This window comes from Ovis canadensis, chromosome 2 (genome assembly GCF_042477335.2).
Source record: "Ovis canadensis isolate MfBH-ARS-UI-01 breed Bighorn chromosome 2, ARS-UI_OviCan_v2, whole genome shotgun sequence".
In the NCBI taxonomy this organism is placed as follows: domain Eukaryota; kingdom Metazoa; phylum Chordata; class Mammalia; order Artiodactyla; family Bovidae; genus Ovis; species Ovis canadensis.
The window spans coordinates 209777840-209794367 of record NC_091246.1 but is presented as its reverse complement, the minus strand read 5'-3'; the positions used below and the strand labels follow the sequence as shown (position 1 = coordinate 209794367).

General features: G+C 44.8%; 1 protein-coding gene across 2 annotated transcripts in view; it reads right to left on the bottom strand.

The window, feature by feature from the left end:
- KIAA2012 (KIAA2012 ortholog) overlaps nt 1-16528 on the bottom strand; it is a 133141-nt gene that overhangs the window by 95393 nt on the left and 21220 nt on the right. For both annotated transcript variants that reach the window (XM_069577997.1, XM_069577998.1), the window contains exons 5-10: nt 14259-14401; nt 12531-12717; nt 11574-11716; nt 8985-9153; nt 5539-5688; nt 1856-2026 (exon numbers count right to left, since the gene is read on the bottom strand). In XM_069577997.1, coding sequence (XP_069434098.1) covers nt 1856-2026; nt 5539-5688; nt 8985-9153; nt 11574-11716; nt 12531-12717; nt 14259-14401 — 963 coding nt within the window. The remainder of the gene's footprint in view (nt 1-1855; nt 2027-5538; nt 5689-8984; nt 9154-11573; nt 11717-12530; nt 12718-14258; nt 14402-16528) is intronic.

Genomic DNA, 16528 nt, shown 5'->3' with positions numbered 1-16528 from the left:
CACTCTTAGTGACTCCAGGGGCTCCGGCCAAGGAGGAGAAGACAACTGTATTTCTCCCTGTTGCTTAGAAAGATTGAAGATATTTCTATGACTTGACTTTCCCCATTTCCAAGGCAAAGAGGTCAGGAGAAGAGCTGGCAATCAATCACAGTGGACACTTACAAGTGTGTTTTTATACACATACACTGAGGCCTGATACACATGGGAACACACACTCACACATACTTACACCGAGGTCTGCATGCACGTGTACACATACACTTAGCACACACATGCAGGTGTGTATGCGTGGACAGGGACGCACAGCAACACAAGCACAGGCAAACATGCATGCCTGCTTAATCACACATACACACGTGAGCACACGAGAACATACATGCACTCACATAGCTATATAAGCACACACATGCCCTCAGACACACGTGTGCCCTTGTCCGCACATTCATTTACACACACTCAACCTATGCCCTTGAGGCTTCCGGCTACACCTCTCTCATAGTCACGGCCCTGTTGTTTATTCTAATCAGAGTCTCCTTTTGTAAGGGTGTCCGATTAGGGGTGTGTGTGTGTCTGTCTGTCTGTGTGTTTGGTGTGATTTGTCCTGGGCAACGAAACCTCCTAGGAATACCCTTGGTGGTGACATTATGGTACCTAAAGTTTAGGTAATTAGCTCCAAATTAAGACAGCATCATTGCCCTGCAAATATAAAAGGGAGGGAATTGTAAGAAAACGTTCCACCTTGAAACAGTTTGGAAGTCTCTTTGGTGAAAGAAAAGAGGTCGGGGGGTGGGGGGGGAGACAGGATTTGATTTTGACCATTTCAGCCTTAAACAGAGAAGTTGCAAGCACATAATGGGGTTATTGATCCATGTATTGAATTTATGCTTACAAGGCTTCAAATATACATGCTGGGTTTGAGGCAGGGAGAGCGAGAGCGAGCAGGGTTTGAACAGCGAGGTGTCTGTCCCTGAGTGAGTGTGGGATGGGACGAAAGTGGAGGTGCCTGTTGTTTCTTGGTGGCTCTCAGTTGCCATGTTCCTCTCTGAGTGTGAGCTTCTAGAAGCCCCGAGTGAGGCTCTACTGTTAACAGAGGCATTTTCTTCACCAAACACACTCCATCTCCTTCATCTGCTGCTCAACCTGAGAAAGTTGCCCATCCTCCGATGAGGGAGGAACAGCTGGTTGGGCTGCACTTTCTAGAAGTTTGTCGGTTCATAGGTCTCGAGCCTGGACCCTCCCTAAGGGAATTTCAGGGGTGATTTGGACTCTAAGCAATTTTTGCTCTGTGTGCCGCCCCCACAGAAGCTGTCACTGCACTATCTCCTCCTGAGCTGTCGGCTCTTAAGGATGAGAAGTCAGTCTAAAGCACAGAGGGTGTGGTCTTGCCTGCCTCACCCTTCAGAAGAGATCTGGAGTCCTCTCTCTGTTCACAGGCCTCAGGCCCTGCCCTGGGTTGGGGAGGGTGATTCCTTCCCGGGGACTCTTCCTCTTAGCCAGGTCCCCCGGCAGGCAGGGTGATGGCTCAGTGTGGAGAATGCCCTGTAAACCCAGTAGGGAGTCTCTGTGATGAGTGCAGGGAACAGCGTCATCACGGGTGCTGCCAGGAGGGAGGGAACACAAAACAGCTTGGCAGTGCGAGCTGGTGCAGAAAACCCTTTTTAAAAATGTGTACTGACTCTTGAGGAATAAGCATGGTGAGCGTTAATCCCACTGACATGGTCGGAAACTGCTGATTTCCCTTCTTCAGTGGGGTGGCTTTCAGACAGCTTATGTGTGGCCCTGGAAGGTGATTAAAACGAGCCCAGAGTCACAGACAAGCCAAAGGGGCGCATCCGTATACCCCAGGAGTGAGTACCTTGTCCTGCTGCTGGAAGTGGCCCCCCAGCTGGTTTCTCACGTTGGGGGCCTGTGGGGCTGCTGCGGCCTGATGTCCTGGGGCTGTCTGGGCCTCTCTGGCTCTTTGGACTTTTCTTTCCTTTCCTCAGGGATGGTGATGAGGTCCCCTTCTGGGGTGGAGCAACATCCTCTTCAAAAGCAAAAGGAAAAGAAGCATGAGTGAGAATCAGGATCAGCAAGAAGCAGAGGGAACCTCTTTGCTAACTCTCCGAGTGAAGGTTCCTGGTGTCTAGAATTGTTTATTCCCCACATTCTCACATTGGTCTCTCTTTTTTCCAGCCCTGCTAAGGAGCAGAGGCCAGGTATCTCCCATAGCCAAGGGGGGATTACTTTTGTCCCTTCCTTGGGGGGAACCTCTAAGAACTGGGAGGAGCCGGACAGTGGTTCTTATTCTTGTTCTGCTGATGGACTCCTGAGATAGAAGAAAGGCGAAGGAGGCTGCAAGGTCCTTCCCTAACTGGGGAGACCCAGCCTCCAAGCTCATGGGACTATTGGCTACAGAGTTTCAACCACAAAGCAATTTTCCTAAGCAGACCAGTGATCACATGGCTCCTCTGGGTCATAAAGCACACAGCGGCCCCTTCCAGATGGTAGAGGGTAACAGCAGGGACGATAACACTCCACAAAGCACATCCTGGCCTCCATCTCTCTCTTTTATTCTTTCTTAAAGTCAGCAGGGACTACTCTAGGGAGGGTGAAACCCAGGAATCTAAAAGGGATTGAGACCTTGTCTTAATCTCAGAGAGAGTGGTCTTTATTTCATGCTCAACGCACTCTTGCTGTTTATATTGAAAAGCTGGCTTCACACACAGTCTCAAAGTACCATAAGCCACTTTTTTACAAAGGGAAAAGGTGTCTTTACAATGGAGAAATCTAGCAGACACATCTTTAACCAAATAAAGAAGTTTAACATCACCTATAATGGAGCAAATTATAACAAATGGGATAAATATAAAGGGATATTTATGTCCCTTGATGTAATGCACTGGGAAGAACACATAACCAACTTAGTATACTTGTCCAAAATGTTTGATCTGAATCTAATTATGAGGAAACAGACAAACCTAAATTGAGGATAATTCTGTAAAGCAGCTTAGCCTATCCTTTTCAAAGATGTCAGTGTCATGAAAAATGAGACTGGGGAAGTGTTCTAAAGAAAAAGATGCTCAAGAGATGTGACAGTTAAATACAACGCATAATTCTGAGTTGAATCCTGGATTGATTGGGAAGAAAACAGCTATAAGAAATGTTACTGGTATAATTAGAGAAATTGGAATGTGGACTATATATTAGAAAATAGTATGACATCGATGTTAATTTTCTTGAATGTGATAATTGCACTGTGGTTATGAAGGAGAAATCCTTGCTCTTGGGAGACATATGCTGATAAGGAATGAATTGTACAAAGTCTGCAGTTAAGTCTCAGATGGCTCAGCAATAAAATAAAATATGTATGTGTGTATGAGCATATATAAAATCTGGCTTCATTTTTGATATGAGAAGTGAAACAATCCAGGGCTAGGCAAGTAAACGGGTCTGTGCAACCTCTGGACAGTGGAATAGTCTCACTTACTAGCTTTAAACACCTTTGCCTCAGGGACCCTTGGATGAGAAAGATTTCCATGGAAATCTTGCCTGTTTGAACCCCCGCATCCTTTTTTTTTTTTAATGCATCTGCTACCCAGTTGAGTTACACACTGAACTAACATATTAACTAATCAAGAGATCAGGGACTTCTTAGCCAACTTCCTTCTGGCAGGGTAGTAGATCCTCGTAGATCTAGAGGATGGACAAGTTCTAGATCCTCTGTCCCCAGTGGACACAGCAGCTCAAAACAAGTGGAGGGCTGGTGAGGTGAGCAGCACAGAAGACAAAATTCCCTGGTGTTGCCATCCATCCTGGTGGCTCAGGCTGTGCCTTGAACATTGTGGTGCACAGGGGAAGCTGCTTTCTTACCTGTCTGCTCACAGAGTGACGCTTGCCGTGTTGGGATTTTTTACAAAAAATTTCAAATTCTTTAGGATGATTAACTCTCATTTAAGAAATATGGTAAACAAGCCCCTGCCTCAAAAATCAAAGGATTTGCATTTCCCTAATAATTAGTGATGTTGAACATCTTTTCATGTGCCTCTTAACCATCTGTGTATCTTCTTTGGGGAGATATCTATTTAAGCCTTCTGTCCAGTTTTTGATTGGGTTGTTTGCCTTTTTGATTTTGAGTTCCATGAACTGAAATAGCTAGTGGGAACCTGCTAAAGTACAGGAAGCTCAGCTCAGTGCTCCGTGATGACCTAGAGGGGCAGGATGAGGGGATGGGAAGGAGGTCCAAGAGGGAGGGGATGTATGTATACATATAGTTGATTTACTTCATTTGTACAGCAGAAACTAACACAACATTGTAAAGCAATTATACTTCATTAAAAAAATGAAGTTGAACATTAAAAATAAAGAAACTACCTATATACTATTACTGTCTTAATATTTAAAATGACAAAATAAAATAATATATATAATAATACACAGTTAGAAAAACCGAAGGACCATTCTCAAAACTGAAGTGTGTCAAGAATGTTGTGACCTGGGTTCACTGCTTTGTTTGTTCTGAGAGGCAGTGCAGTGTGATGAGTAAGAGCACAGGTGCTGAGCCTGGAAGGCAGCTCCGAGCCCAGTGAGGCCACTTGTAATTGTGTGACCTCAGACAAGTTCCTCATCTCCCAGGGCTTCAGATTTCTGATCTGTGAAGCGAGGGTAGGACTATTGTGAGGAGCAAATGAGATGAGAGGTGTTAAAAATTGAGGAGCGTGCCTGGTACTGAGGAGCAACTTAAATATTAATGTGCCTCCTTCTATTCTGATTACCACCAGTCAGAGATCACCTAGCATCTGTGATCCTGTCATCTTGCCCTTGGGGAAGGAGGTTGTTTTCTAAAAGTGAAGAGCTTTCTAAATATGGCCCATTATTTCCAACCTATCCACACCTAAAAATATATACTTTGATATATACATAAGTTCAGAGGTTCATATGATGTTTTGAAAAAAATGAAGACATTTATTGATATTATGAACTTTTAATGAATAAACACATATTCCTAAGTAGATTAGGTTAAAAAGATAGGAGAAGCTATAGAGCATGCAGTGAATGTTTAGTAATTTGGTGCTGTTTTACATCTGCGATCAGATTATATTCTTGTGTGCTAAGTCTCTTCAGTCGTGTCTGACTCTTCGCAGCCCCATGGACTGTAGCCTTCCAGGCTCCTCTGTCCATGGGATTCTCCAGGCAAGAATACTGGAGTGGGTTACCGTTTCCTTCTCCAGGGGATCTTCCTGACAGAGGGTCAAACTCACGTCTCCTATGTCTCGTGCACTGGCAGGCAGGTTCTTTACCACCAGTGACACCTGGGGAGCCCATAGAATATATTCTTAGGGGGGCTTCATTAGTTACTAGTGAGCTAGATACGACGTTGTTTTCACTATGGCACTTTGATTACGGCAGCTGCTGTCTGAGCAGAAGAACCTTCGAGTAGCTGGGGAGAAGCTTTGTCCCTTCTAGCTTCGTTTTTCGTGGCTGGGGACCCTGACATGTCTTGCCTTGCTCTCCTCTGGAGCAGGATCCTGTGGGACGCTGGAGGGAAGGAGTAGCTACCTTGAGGCGAGAGTGTGTCCCTGTCTGTGTCCACTGGGAGATGCACTCTTAACGCCCTTGACCTCCTTAGGGACACCTGCTTCAGGGGAGGTCTCCACGACGGCCCGCACTCTTCCTCTGCTTCTGGTGCTGACTCAGGGTGTGGAGCACCTAGGAGACAGACAGAAGGCCAAGTTGTGCAGACATCCGTGGGTTTTGCCAGCTGTCTCTCCTTTTTAAAAAAAAATCTGTTTTGTTTTTTTTTCAATGCTTTTTATTTTATTTTTCTTAATCCACCAAGAAGGGATTGAACCCATGCTCCCAGCAGTGGAAGCACAGAGTCCTAACCACTGGCCCACCAGGAAATTCTTAAACATTCAGCCTTTAAAAAAATTTTTTTTTTGGCCACAGCATGAGGGATCTTAGTTCCCTGACCAGGGATCAAGCCTACACCTCTTACACTGGAAGCATAGAGTCTTAACCACTGGTCTGCCAGGGAAGTCCCTGTCTCTTCTCTTTTGGGGACCCATCTCTTTGTCACTCACTCCATGTGGTTTTGGGTGGTCTGTTCTCTGACTCTAGGGATGGGCATGTGACTGAAGCCTGGCTATGAGAGCATCTCATTGTCTTAGCCACAGTGATTGAGTCCAGGGAGGACACAGAGCCCAAGCCTGGCCAATCAGAGGCAATTTTGGTACTTTTTTCAAGAGCTTTTAAGAGGTATATCCATCCTACTGGGATTAACAAGCTATCATGGATTTGCAAGAGGCCATCTTTACATGGGGACAACCTACTTGAGAGGAAAGACTAACAGAGCTGAGAGACTCAGACAAATAGTGTCCAGAGGACATTTTCTGAAACCTGGATCCAGTTCAGCCTGGAGTTGGCTGATCCTTGTACTATCCAATTACATGAGCGAATACATTTCTTTTTTTTTTGCTTAAGAGAGTTTGAGTTAGGCTTCTAACACTTGTTACTGAAAGAGCCCTCACAGACGTACACAAGAAGGAAGAACTCAATGGATTCACTTTCTGTGTATTTTATTCCTGGTTTTCATTTGGCAGTGTGTTGGCAAGCTCAGTGGATCTAATAGCTTTAAGAATCTGGTGCATGATGTCCTGGTGACCTTCCTTCCAGGGTCATCATGGAAGATAACCAGGGTTCAACTGAATCCTGCTGATAGTCCTGTCTTTACGTGCATTAAGCATGTGCTCTTAAAAATTAGAGTATAGTTGATTTACAGTGCTGTGTTAGTTTCAGGTGTACAGCAGAGTGAATCAGTGAGCATGTCTTTTTATTCTAGTGTTTTGACTTCTGGGACTTTACTGACCCTGGGGAGACTGTCTTTCCCAGGGCTAGCCAGGCCCTTGAGATAGTAAAGGCAAGTGCAAATCTCCTATGGCAACTAACCCGTGTAGAGCCCCTCCCCCCTCTCCCCAGGCATGACCCCCTTTAAACAGCTCTTACACTTCCAGGACACTATGTTGTCCTTGTTTAGTCGCCAAGTCATGTCTGACTCTTTGCAGCCCCATGGACTGCAGCACGCCAGGCCTCCCTGTCCCTGCCAGGCCACTATCACCCTGCCTTTATGACCCCAGGGCCAGGTATCCAACAACCAGGGACAGCCCTGATGCACTGCCCAAATTATTCCAACTAGCCAATGCCAAACTTGCTTAGCCTGCTTGCCCTGCCTCGCCCATTTCTTCCTGCCAAAAATGGAATAAAAACTCTTGCTCATTCCCTGTACTGCCCCCTGCCCCCTGCCAACACACACACACACTGTGCACCCCCCGCCAGCACTTCTGCCTCCTAACTGACCCTGGTTCTTTCCATGTGGCCCTGTGGGACATGGCATGCCCTCTGCTCTTGGGAACTGTGAATAACAGACTATCTTTTCACTGGCAAGTGTCTCCTGATCTATTGGCCTCATTAGACCTGAATAATAATTTAATAAACTCTGCACTTAAAAATACTGTAATACTGTGTGTGTGTGTTTTAAGGAGCTACATAGTTTTTTTTCTTGAAAGGTAAAATCTACATACAGTGAAAGCAAGCAGATTCTAAGTAAACAGTTCAATGAGTTTTGATAAATGTATATATCCATGCAACCAACTAAGATTTAGAACATTTTCATCATCTCAGAAAGTTTCTTTATGCATCCTCCCATTGACCAGTCTTTTAAGCTTAACAGTTATGACATTCTTCATAGTGAGAATTCCAAACAGCTGGAGAGTGAAAACTGAGAAATCAGTGGCAGTTTTTCTTGAAGTTTCTAGAAAGCTCAGAACTAGGACTTTTCAAAATTGAAGTCAGCTGTTTAGAGAGTTGCCTTTTGCCTCAGGCTGCCCAGAAAATTCCCAGGGGCAATAATGTGTCTTTGGCCAGGGTGTTGTGGAATGCCTTGGGAAGATCCGAAAGAATTTCTGCTTGTGTGCAGGGTGAACTGAGTGGTCACTCAGAAGCCTCTTTCTAAGTCGTAGGTTGGAACTGACTTGCCTTACCCGCACTCTTTCAGCACTTCGCTTAGAAGCTCAAAATCTCTTTCCTGACAAGGATTGTAGAAATCATCTAATGTTACATAATAATGTTACCTAATTCACAATCAGGAAAATGGAACAGGCTCAGAGACATACAGAACAGACTGATGGTTGCCAAGGGGGAGAAGGGGTTGGGTAAGGATGGGGTGGGAGTCTGGAGTTAGCAGATGCAAACTGCAATATATAGAATGAATATATAACAAGATCCTACTGTAAGGCACAGGGAACTGCAGTCCATATCCTGTGATAAACCATAATGGAGAAGAATGTGAAAAAGAATGTCTCTCTCTCTCTATATATATATACGTATAACTGAATCACTTTGCTGTACAGTAGAAATTAACACAACATTGTAAATCAACTATACTTCAATAAAATAAACTACAAAAAATCAGGAAAGTGGCTCTTCAGACAAACTTTGATCTTTCATAGAACCAAGTCCAAAGATCCAAATATCCTGGCTGCCAGGTAGCTCATCTAAATCCAGTGCTTATCAAAGGCAATGAATTCATTGCAGATGTCTGATAAAATTTATTTCTCTACTCTTTTTAACCAGATTTTTATTTTTTCAATTTCAGTTATATATGGCACTTAATTATTGTAAACTGCCTGAAAATTCTTGTACCTTTATAACATCTATGATGCCCTGGACTTATTTATGTGTATGGCTGACTGCCATTTTCTTCCACAGTTTAGCAAAATGCTCTGCTTAATGAAGGACTCAATGCATATTTTAAAAACTGAGTTGAGTATGACCAGTAGAGATCTACTTGCAGATTTATCCTTTTTGTTTCTTTTTAAAAGAGTTCTCATAAGGGGGTGACCCTGGAGAGGGTCAGCTGTGATTTAGGACCCGCATGGGCGGGTCCCACAACCCAGTCCTTCCTGGCCTGCCTCATTCCCTCAGGAGACCCGTCCACAGGGACCCACCTCTTCTTTGTGCCTTGCCTTTTGGCGGGTGTTGGCTATGATAATGAATCTCCACAGGGAAGATGAAGAGCTCTGCTGGGGGCTCACTGGCTTTAAGTTGACTCCTCAGGGGGTCCAGAACTCTGGGTGGTTCTTCTGAGATAAGAGGTAATTTCAAAGCTTTAGGTGCCTGGAGAAAATGTAAAAACAAACAGACCCCAATATGGCAGGTATCTAAATCCTGCTGCCTGCAAGGGACAAATGATATAGTATCTTATTGACTCTCCAGTATCAGAAGCTGCTGGGTGTGATATTGCTTCTGTATCCAGGGCTGAAAAGGAAAACTGACCAACCTGGAAGCCGGTCAACTCATTAGAGTGGGGCTGCTTTGCTTGGTGGGGACTCGGTTATGTCCCCATTAACCCAGTCTCCAACTGCTCTGAGAAGTATAAATGTGGTAAATTCAAGAGCCTTTGTGAGGAAGGCTCTTTCTTTCTCTTGTAGCCCAGAAACAGCCGGACTTACATGTTGGAGCTGAGATTTCCATGTCTGGAGAGGGAAAAATCTTAACTTGTGTCGTTATGGGGAAAAAGGCAAGGCTCAGACTTTTCTTTCAGGTAAGAAAGGGCAGAAATAGGAACACACATTTGTATACTTGCTGGCCTTGTGTAATCTCTCTAAGCCTCAATTTCTCCTTCTGTAAAATGGGGGTAATCATACTGCCCACCTCATAAATTGCCATGAGGATTAAATGAGTTAATTATACATAGTTACAATAGTGTTTGGAACTAGGCTTATTTCTATAATATTTCTTTGAGAGAAGACTCTTCTGTCATTAGGGTTTAATACTGAATCTTGCCACTAGCAGAATACCTAGGTGTCTCCACACATCTGAAACATGAAGATATCTAGAAAAAGAAAATCACTGTGTGTCAGGATCAACCACAGTTTTAACCCAGTTTCCTTTATGTCCAAAAAGCTCCAAAACATAGGTGTGTGTATGCACGGTGGGGGTGGGGGTGGGGGGAGAGAGAGGCACTAGGGGTAGTGCTTAGAGCTTCCTGTTTCCAATTATTCAGAAGTTGCTAAAAATTTTTCCTTTTAGTTTGCAGCTTTTAACATATGAACTCGGCTCTATGAAATGTATATGTGTGCTGGGTTTCAGGGAGTTCAATTTCACAGGAGGAAAAATAAAAACGTTTCTCACTTTTTAGTGTTCAAAAAGAAAAAAAGATCAGACACACACACAAGCATCCTACGTGTTTAGAGTTGAATGAGGAGGAAATTCACCCAGCAACATTCAGGGTAATATGTATAGTTTTGAGACGTTAAGAAAATGATTAACCCAATGCATGCACATAGGATCTTTCTGTTCCTAGAGATCTCCACTCTCCAGGTGCCAGCTGCCCACCAACTGCCCTTTTCTGAATACCGACCTTTGTATTTTGTTTGACAAGGTTTGCATTGGGAAATCTATGTGGAAACTCAAATGGTTTGTGTGAGATATGGCTGACAAGCCACGCCTTAAATTTCTCCATTGTAATTAAAAATTTACAGAGTTTTAATATAGTAGAAAATATTGCTTTCCTCTGCTAAATCGTATACATGGGTTGATGGGAGGGATTCCTATCCTCTGAGCCTGGCTCAGTTCTGGGATGATCTGTGTGTGAGATTGAGGACTTTCCTTGGGCCTGGGTGACCTTGGCAGGTCAGGCCTGCTGTTTACTTCTGGCCCAAAGGAACCTGAAAAGCCAGAGGTCCTTCTGGTGTGAATGGAAAGATTTAGATCACCTTAGACATAGAGAATCTGAGAAAATCCTGAACAGATGGAAAACAACCTCTTCACTGGCACTGGGACCACCTGGCGTGCCCACGGCTACTCAGGGCCACTGCAGATGGCATGAATCCCCACTAACGTTGTTGGTTCCTATCAGACACAAGGTACTTTCACATAAGTGCTTCATTTCCTTTCATCCTTCCATCAGCCCTGTGAGGCTGGTATTATTATCCCCGTGCACAGAGGAGGAGCAGCTCTGCGGTGAACCACTTGCTCAAGTCATACAGCTGCCATGATGGCTGGACATTCCAGAGCCCCTGATCAGTCTCACTCACCACAAGTTCAGGAAGATGTACCTGAAACTTCTGAAGGGGAAAGCCCCTTCACTCTCACCTGAAACTTCTGAAGGGGTTGATAAACCTGCAAAATTTATCCTACATTTTCGAAGGTGACAGACCCTCAGTTAAGCAAAACCATTGCCAGGTTCCAAGCATTTTAAGTTTGAAGTGGGTCAGCTGCTTACAAACTCAAATTCTGTCCTTACATGCTTACAGAGAACCCTCAGCCCCTTAACAGAGCAAAGGGTTCTGCTGCCATCAGTGTGGTAACACCATCTGCTTTAATGGGGGGTGGCTGAAATTCCTCTTATTCACTGTTTTCAACATTTAGTGAATTACTACCCCTTTAGCCCAACTCCACACAGTGAGCTCAGAAGCAAGTAAGGCTAGTTCTTGGAGACGTCTCTTTGAGTCAACTCGTTCCTAGAATCTTTTAAGCATGTGTGTGCGCATGCACGTGTACACACACACACACACACACACACACACACACACCTTTTTCTTCTTCATGTCCCCAGGCATGTTTTTTTCTGAGCCAGCAGCAGATGCTACAGGAGGGAAAAGACATCGTTCAGCAGGAGGCTCCTTGAACAAGTGGCTGCTTCTGCCCTGGTGCAGCTTCATAGTCCTTTGTTTGTCTGTAGAGATAGGATGGCAACAAGAGCTTATTAGTTGTAGGCATGGGGATGAACAGTTGACTTTCAACTTTAATCACCTTTGGGTTAATGGGAAGAGAGGCAAGGAGATGCTGAGACACCTGGAGAGCCACAGTGGCTGAGGCAGCTTCAGGGAGCCCTAATCTCATGATCTGGGTTGGGTTCTTGATGGCTGAGTCAGGTGATGGAGAGACTAATAATGATCTTAATAGTTACCACGTGTTAAGTGCTGACTGTGGGATGAGAATTGTGCAAAGTATTTTACATGTATTAACTGAATCCCCATAATAGCCTTAGTGTTAATAGTAATATGTTAGTCACTCAGTCATGTCCGACTCTCTGCAACCTCATGGTCTGCAGCCTCCCAGGCTCCTCTGTCCATGGAATTCTCCAGGCAAGAATACTGGAGTGGTTTCCATTCCCTTCTCCAGGGGATTTTCCTGGAAAACTCAGGTTTCCTGCATTGCAGGCAGATCCTTGCAGGCTATTACGCAGGGAAGTCCATAATAGCCTTATGAAGGTATTATTATTCCCATTCCACATATGAGAAAATGGAGCCTCAGTGAGATTAAATAACTTGCCCAAGGTCATAGTTAGTAAGTGGGGGTCATTTGAGCGCAGGCAGTCTGACTGTGGAACGTGTGTGGTTGAGGGCTAGTCTCATTCCCACCTCTGGCTGGACTTCAGTGGTTATTTTCTAAGGTGAGTGGCATGAGGAAGAGACACCCAGCATGCTCAATGTTCTCTGCAGGATCACGTTTACCCAGATCAACAAGCAAGGCATTCGGCTTCTTACCGCTGAGGTCTGCCTTCCTGTTGGGGAAGATGCCTCCGTAGTAGAATGCCGTGTGGGATTTGTCATGCAGGAGCCAAGAGTGATCGAAGAGGGCATGCCCGAGGGTCCTCCTGGAGGTTTGCTGTGCTTTTTCATGGTGGCTTTCTTTTGAAGCGTGGATACAACGGTGATTGTCTTTTGACGTGTCCTAGGGAACAACAGATATGCATTCCTGAAAACAGGTTTTGCAAAGGAACAGAGCCGGTTCCTCTAACAGTCAGACTTTGTGGCTAGACTTGTGATTCCAAGGATGAAATCTTCTTAGCAGCCTGGGAGGAAAAACATGGTTATCGTGGCCAGATCTCTAATGCTGTTTATTACATTCATAAAATGTTTTATTGCTGGTGATAGAAAGAATGACATTTAGCTATGCCTGATGTATAGTGCTTTCTTGAAAAAAATTAAAAATCAAAATGGAGCTCTAGTATCATTGTCTTTTCTTTTTGGCAGACTTCTTTCTTTTATCACAGTAAAATATACATAACATAAATGTATCATTTTAACCATTTTTAAGTGTATAGTTCTGTGGCATCAAGTATATTCATGCTAGCATCACTGTTTTTATCCATCATAAAATGTCTCTTCCCTCTCACTAGGTGGTACTTCTCTTCTCCCCCTTTCCTGTCTCATTGGCACATGACCTTCTTGTAAGTCATGTGTGTTTATTCAAGATAGGAGCACACGTTATCTATGTTTCTCTGTTGTACAGACACACACACACACACAGGCCTTAGAGTTGCAGAAGTTTATTTTTTTTCCCTTTGGCTGCACCGAGTTTTAGCTGTGCCGTGTGGACTCTTAATTGCAGCATGTGAGATTTAGTTCCCTGACCAGTGGTTGAACCTGGGCCCCCTGCATTGGGAGCACAGTTTCTTAGCCACTGGAGCACTAAGGAAGTCCCTAAAAAGCATTTTTACATTTTTACTGACTTAATCCTCACAGCAAACTTGAGAGGTGTGTGTGATAACAGCTCTATTTTACATAAGAGGTAATTCAGGCTCAAAGTTAAGTTTCTTGGACGTGCTCATCACAGCTAGCAAGATACAGGACTCAAAACAAGGCTTTTCCAACTCTAAGACCAAAAGCTCTTTTTTTTCTAGAGATGGCTAGAGATGCCTAGATGGAGTGAAGAGTGTAGGGAGGATCTGTGGTTGAGTGAGATTGGAAAACCACAAGTTAAAGTTAAATCAGCTCTTCTACTATAGAACTTCTCAAATGGTCCATGGCTAAATGAGCACTGTGCCTCTCTGGGAGGAGAATGTGGTGCACAGCATTTCCCAATTTATTTATTTTTTCCTATGGAGCATCTGGCAGCGCTAGGGTTCTACCAGTTGCACCTTGAAAAACAGGGAGCAATAGGCTCAAAGTATTAGTACTTTTCTCTTCTCTGGAGGACCCCAAGAAATGGTGACAGGAGAGAGTGTCATCTCCAAAGTCAAGAAGAACAATGACAGAAAGTGAAAGTGAAGTCGCTCAGTCCTGTCTGGCTCTTTGTGACCCCATGGACTGTAGCCTGCCGAGCTCCTCTGTCCATGGGGATTCTCCAGGCAAGAGTACTGCAGTGGGTTGCCATTTCTTCCTTTAAGGGATCTTTCTGACCCAGGGAATGAACCTGGGTCTCCCGCATTGCAGGCAGACTCTTTACCCTCTGAGCCATCAGGGAAAGGGGACCCCCATTAGAAACGGTACCTCTGTCTGTGTTTCATCTTCCTGCCAGGGCTGCTTCCTGAGTGGTGGCAAGCAAGTCCCCTGGCTGCCACTGTCCTTGGCTACAGAGCCTGTGTCCACTTGTCCACCAGCCCCAGCTTCCCCTTCATCCAGGTCCTGCTGACCTGCAAAGGTGAACAGTGGGTCAACTTTGCAAGCCCAAATACGAGTATGACGCTCTTAGCTGCTTCCAAACTACCTCCCTTCCTGCTTTTCAGAGCAACAGTGTTGATCAAGGCCCTTGTTCCTCTGCCCTCCTGATTTCTGTATTTCTGCTAGTGTCTCTATGGAAGTGGCAGCCAGCTCAGTGGAACAGACTGTTCTGGGAGTCAGGAGCTCAAGGTTGAGTCATTTCTTGGACTCAGTTTCCTCATCGGTAAGTTGTGGATACTGATTTCTTGCCCTTGCTTCCCTGCAGAGTTGTCTGGAGCTCAAATAAGATCATGCATGTGACAGCCCTTTGCCAACTGTGAGGGGCTAGGGGATAACCAAGGTGTGACGATGGTGGGATGACCTGAAGCTCTGCTCTGTTGTTACTGAGATGCTCAGTCTGAAGCACTTGATTTCTGGGGCTGTCTACTGGTCGTTTCCTTGTGGAGAAACTCAGACGATCCTCTGTGGTGGGACGGCTGCTTAGCAAGCTGCACTTACCCTGTCTGTGCAACCCCCAGGAAGGATCTGAGTCAACAGATGACTCCAGCATAGTGAACAAATCTTTCATCAATGGTTTAAAGGGTCCTGCAGCTATTTTCATCACTTACTCAAGGTAGATTTATTGCTGAAATAGTCTGGCAAACCTTCCTTGTTTGGAGCTGCTGTAGCAACACCTCAAATCTCTGCTTGTGGCTCTGAGGCATGATGCAAGGTTGTATTTCAACCAGGGGCTCTGGAAGCCCTCAGGGGCTCTGTGTATGTTGGAGCACTGGACTTCTGGAGGCTCTCGGCCAGCCTCACCGTCCCCCTGTATTCCCCAACCTTTGTCATTCCCTACATCATCCTCATCCTTGGTGTCACTGGGTCAACAGCCAAGTGCCCACCTATGGAGCACTCCCTCCTTGCAGCTCCCCTTCCTCTGCCCACTGGCTTCTGAAGGCGACCTTGGCTCAGAGCTGATGCTGAGAGTGTTGGTGGAGCAGATGCAGACTCACGCTTAGGTTTGGGGGCTCTGCTCAGCTTAGTGACTCAGGGAGCCCCTCGATCTGCCTGTCCCCAAGAAGACCAAGCTGCATATAGGATGCAGCACTAAAGACCTTTTTATGTGTTTAGAATGATCCTTTGAGGTCAATCCAGGCTTCAGGGCCATCCTTTATGGTCAGATGCACTTGGTAGCCTCTACCAGCATTTCTAAGGGTATACCCTTAGAAAGTGAAACTCTGGGCAAATGGCTGCCGACCTGCTGAATGGTCTTACATGGCAGACTGCTTAACCTGGGGCAGGGTGTTTTGTGTAGGAGGATACAGAGGGGGATTCTTCCTTTTGGCTGTATCCCAGGTGATATTGAATATATGACTCAATCTATGTGAGGGAAACCAAGATTTTTCTCAGCAAATGTCAGCTCTGGCTCATTTGTTTACGCTTAAAAGAAACAGGTTAGCAAGCAAGGTATGGGAAGTTTCAGTTTTGAAAGGAGACCACGCCATGTCCTCTATCTCAAATATGGGTTCAGCTTACTCAAACAGTGTGAATGGGAGTAATAATTTAGAGCTCTTAGACAGCTTTGCACCTATGTCTTCTCCTATGATTTTTTTTACAACAACCCAGAGAGGGTGGAATGCAGATAGCATTACTCCCATTTTATAGATAAGCAAATTAAGGCTGCATGAAGCGTAAGTAACTTAGTCAACATCACACTGTTGGGGGATTTGAGATTTGTGGCCAGGGCTTTTGCTACTTTCTCCAGTACAGTGTCTGGCAAGGAGAATGAGGCCAAGGGGAGATAAAATTAAAACCTATAAAACCATCAGTCAGGGTTCGAGATACAGTCTGAGCTATTTTTCCTTCTTTACAAGTTGGTTTTTGGTCCTTGTGATCATAGGCAATTGGGTGTTACAATTATGTTTAAAAAACACAAGGTAGGGATGTCTATAACTAACATTTATTGAGCACTTGCTGTATGCCAGATACTGCATATCCCATTTGAGTCCCAAGGTGGGTATGGTCATCTTCATTTTATAAATGAAGAAATTGAGGCCCATATTGTTCACGGGGTTCTTAAGGCAAGAATACATAGCTTTTCTTCCAAAGATCAAGAG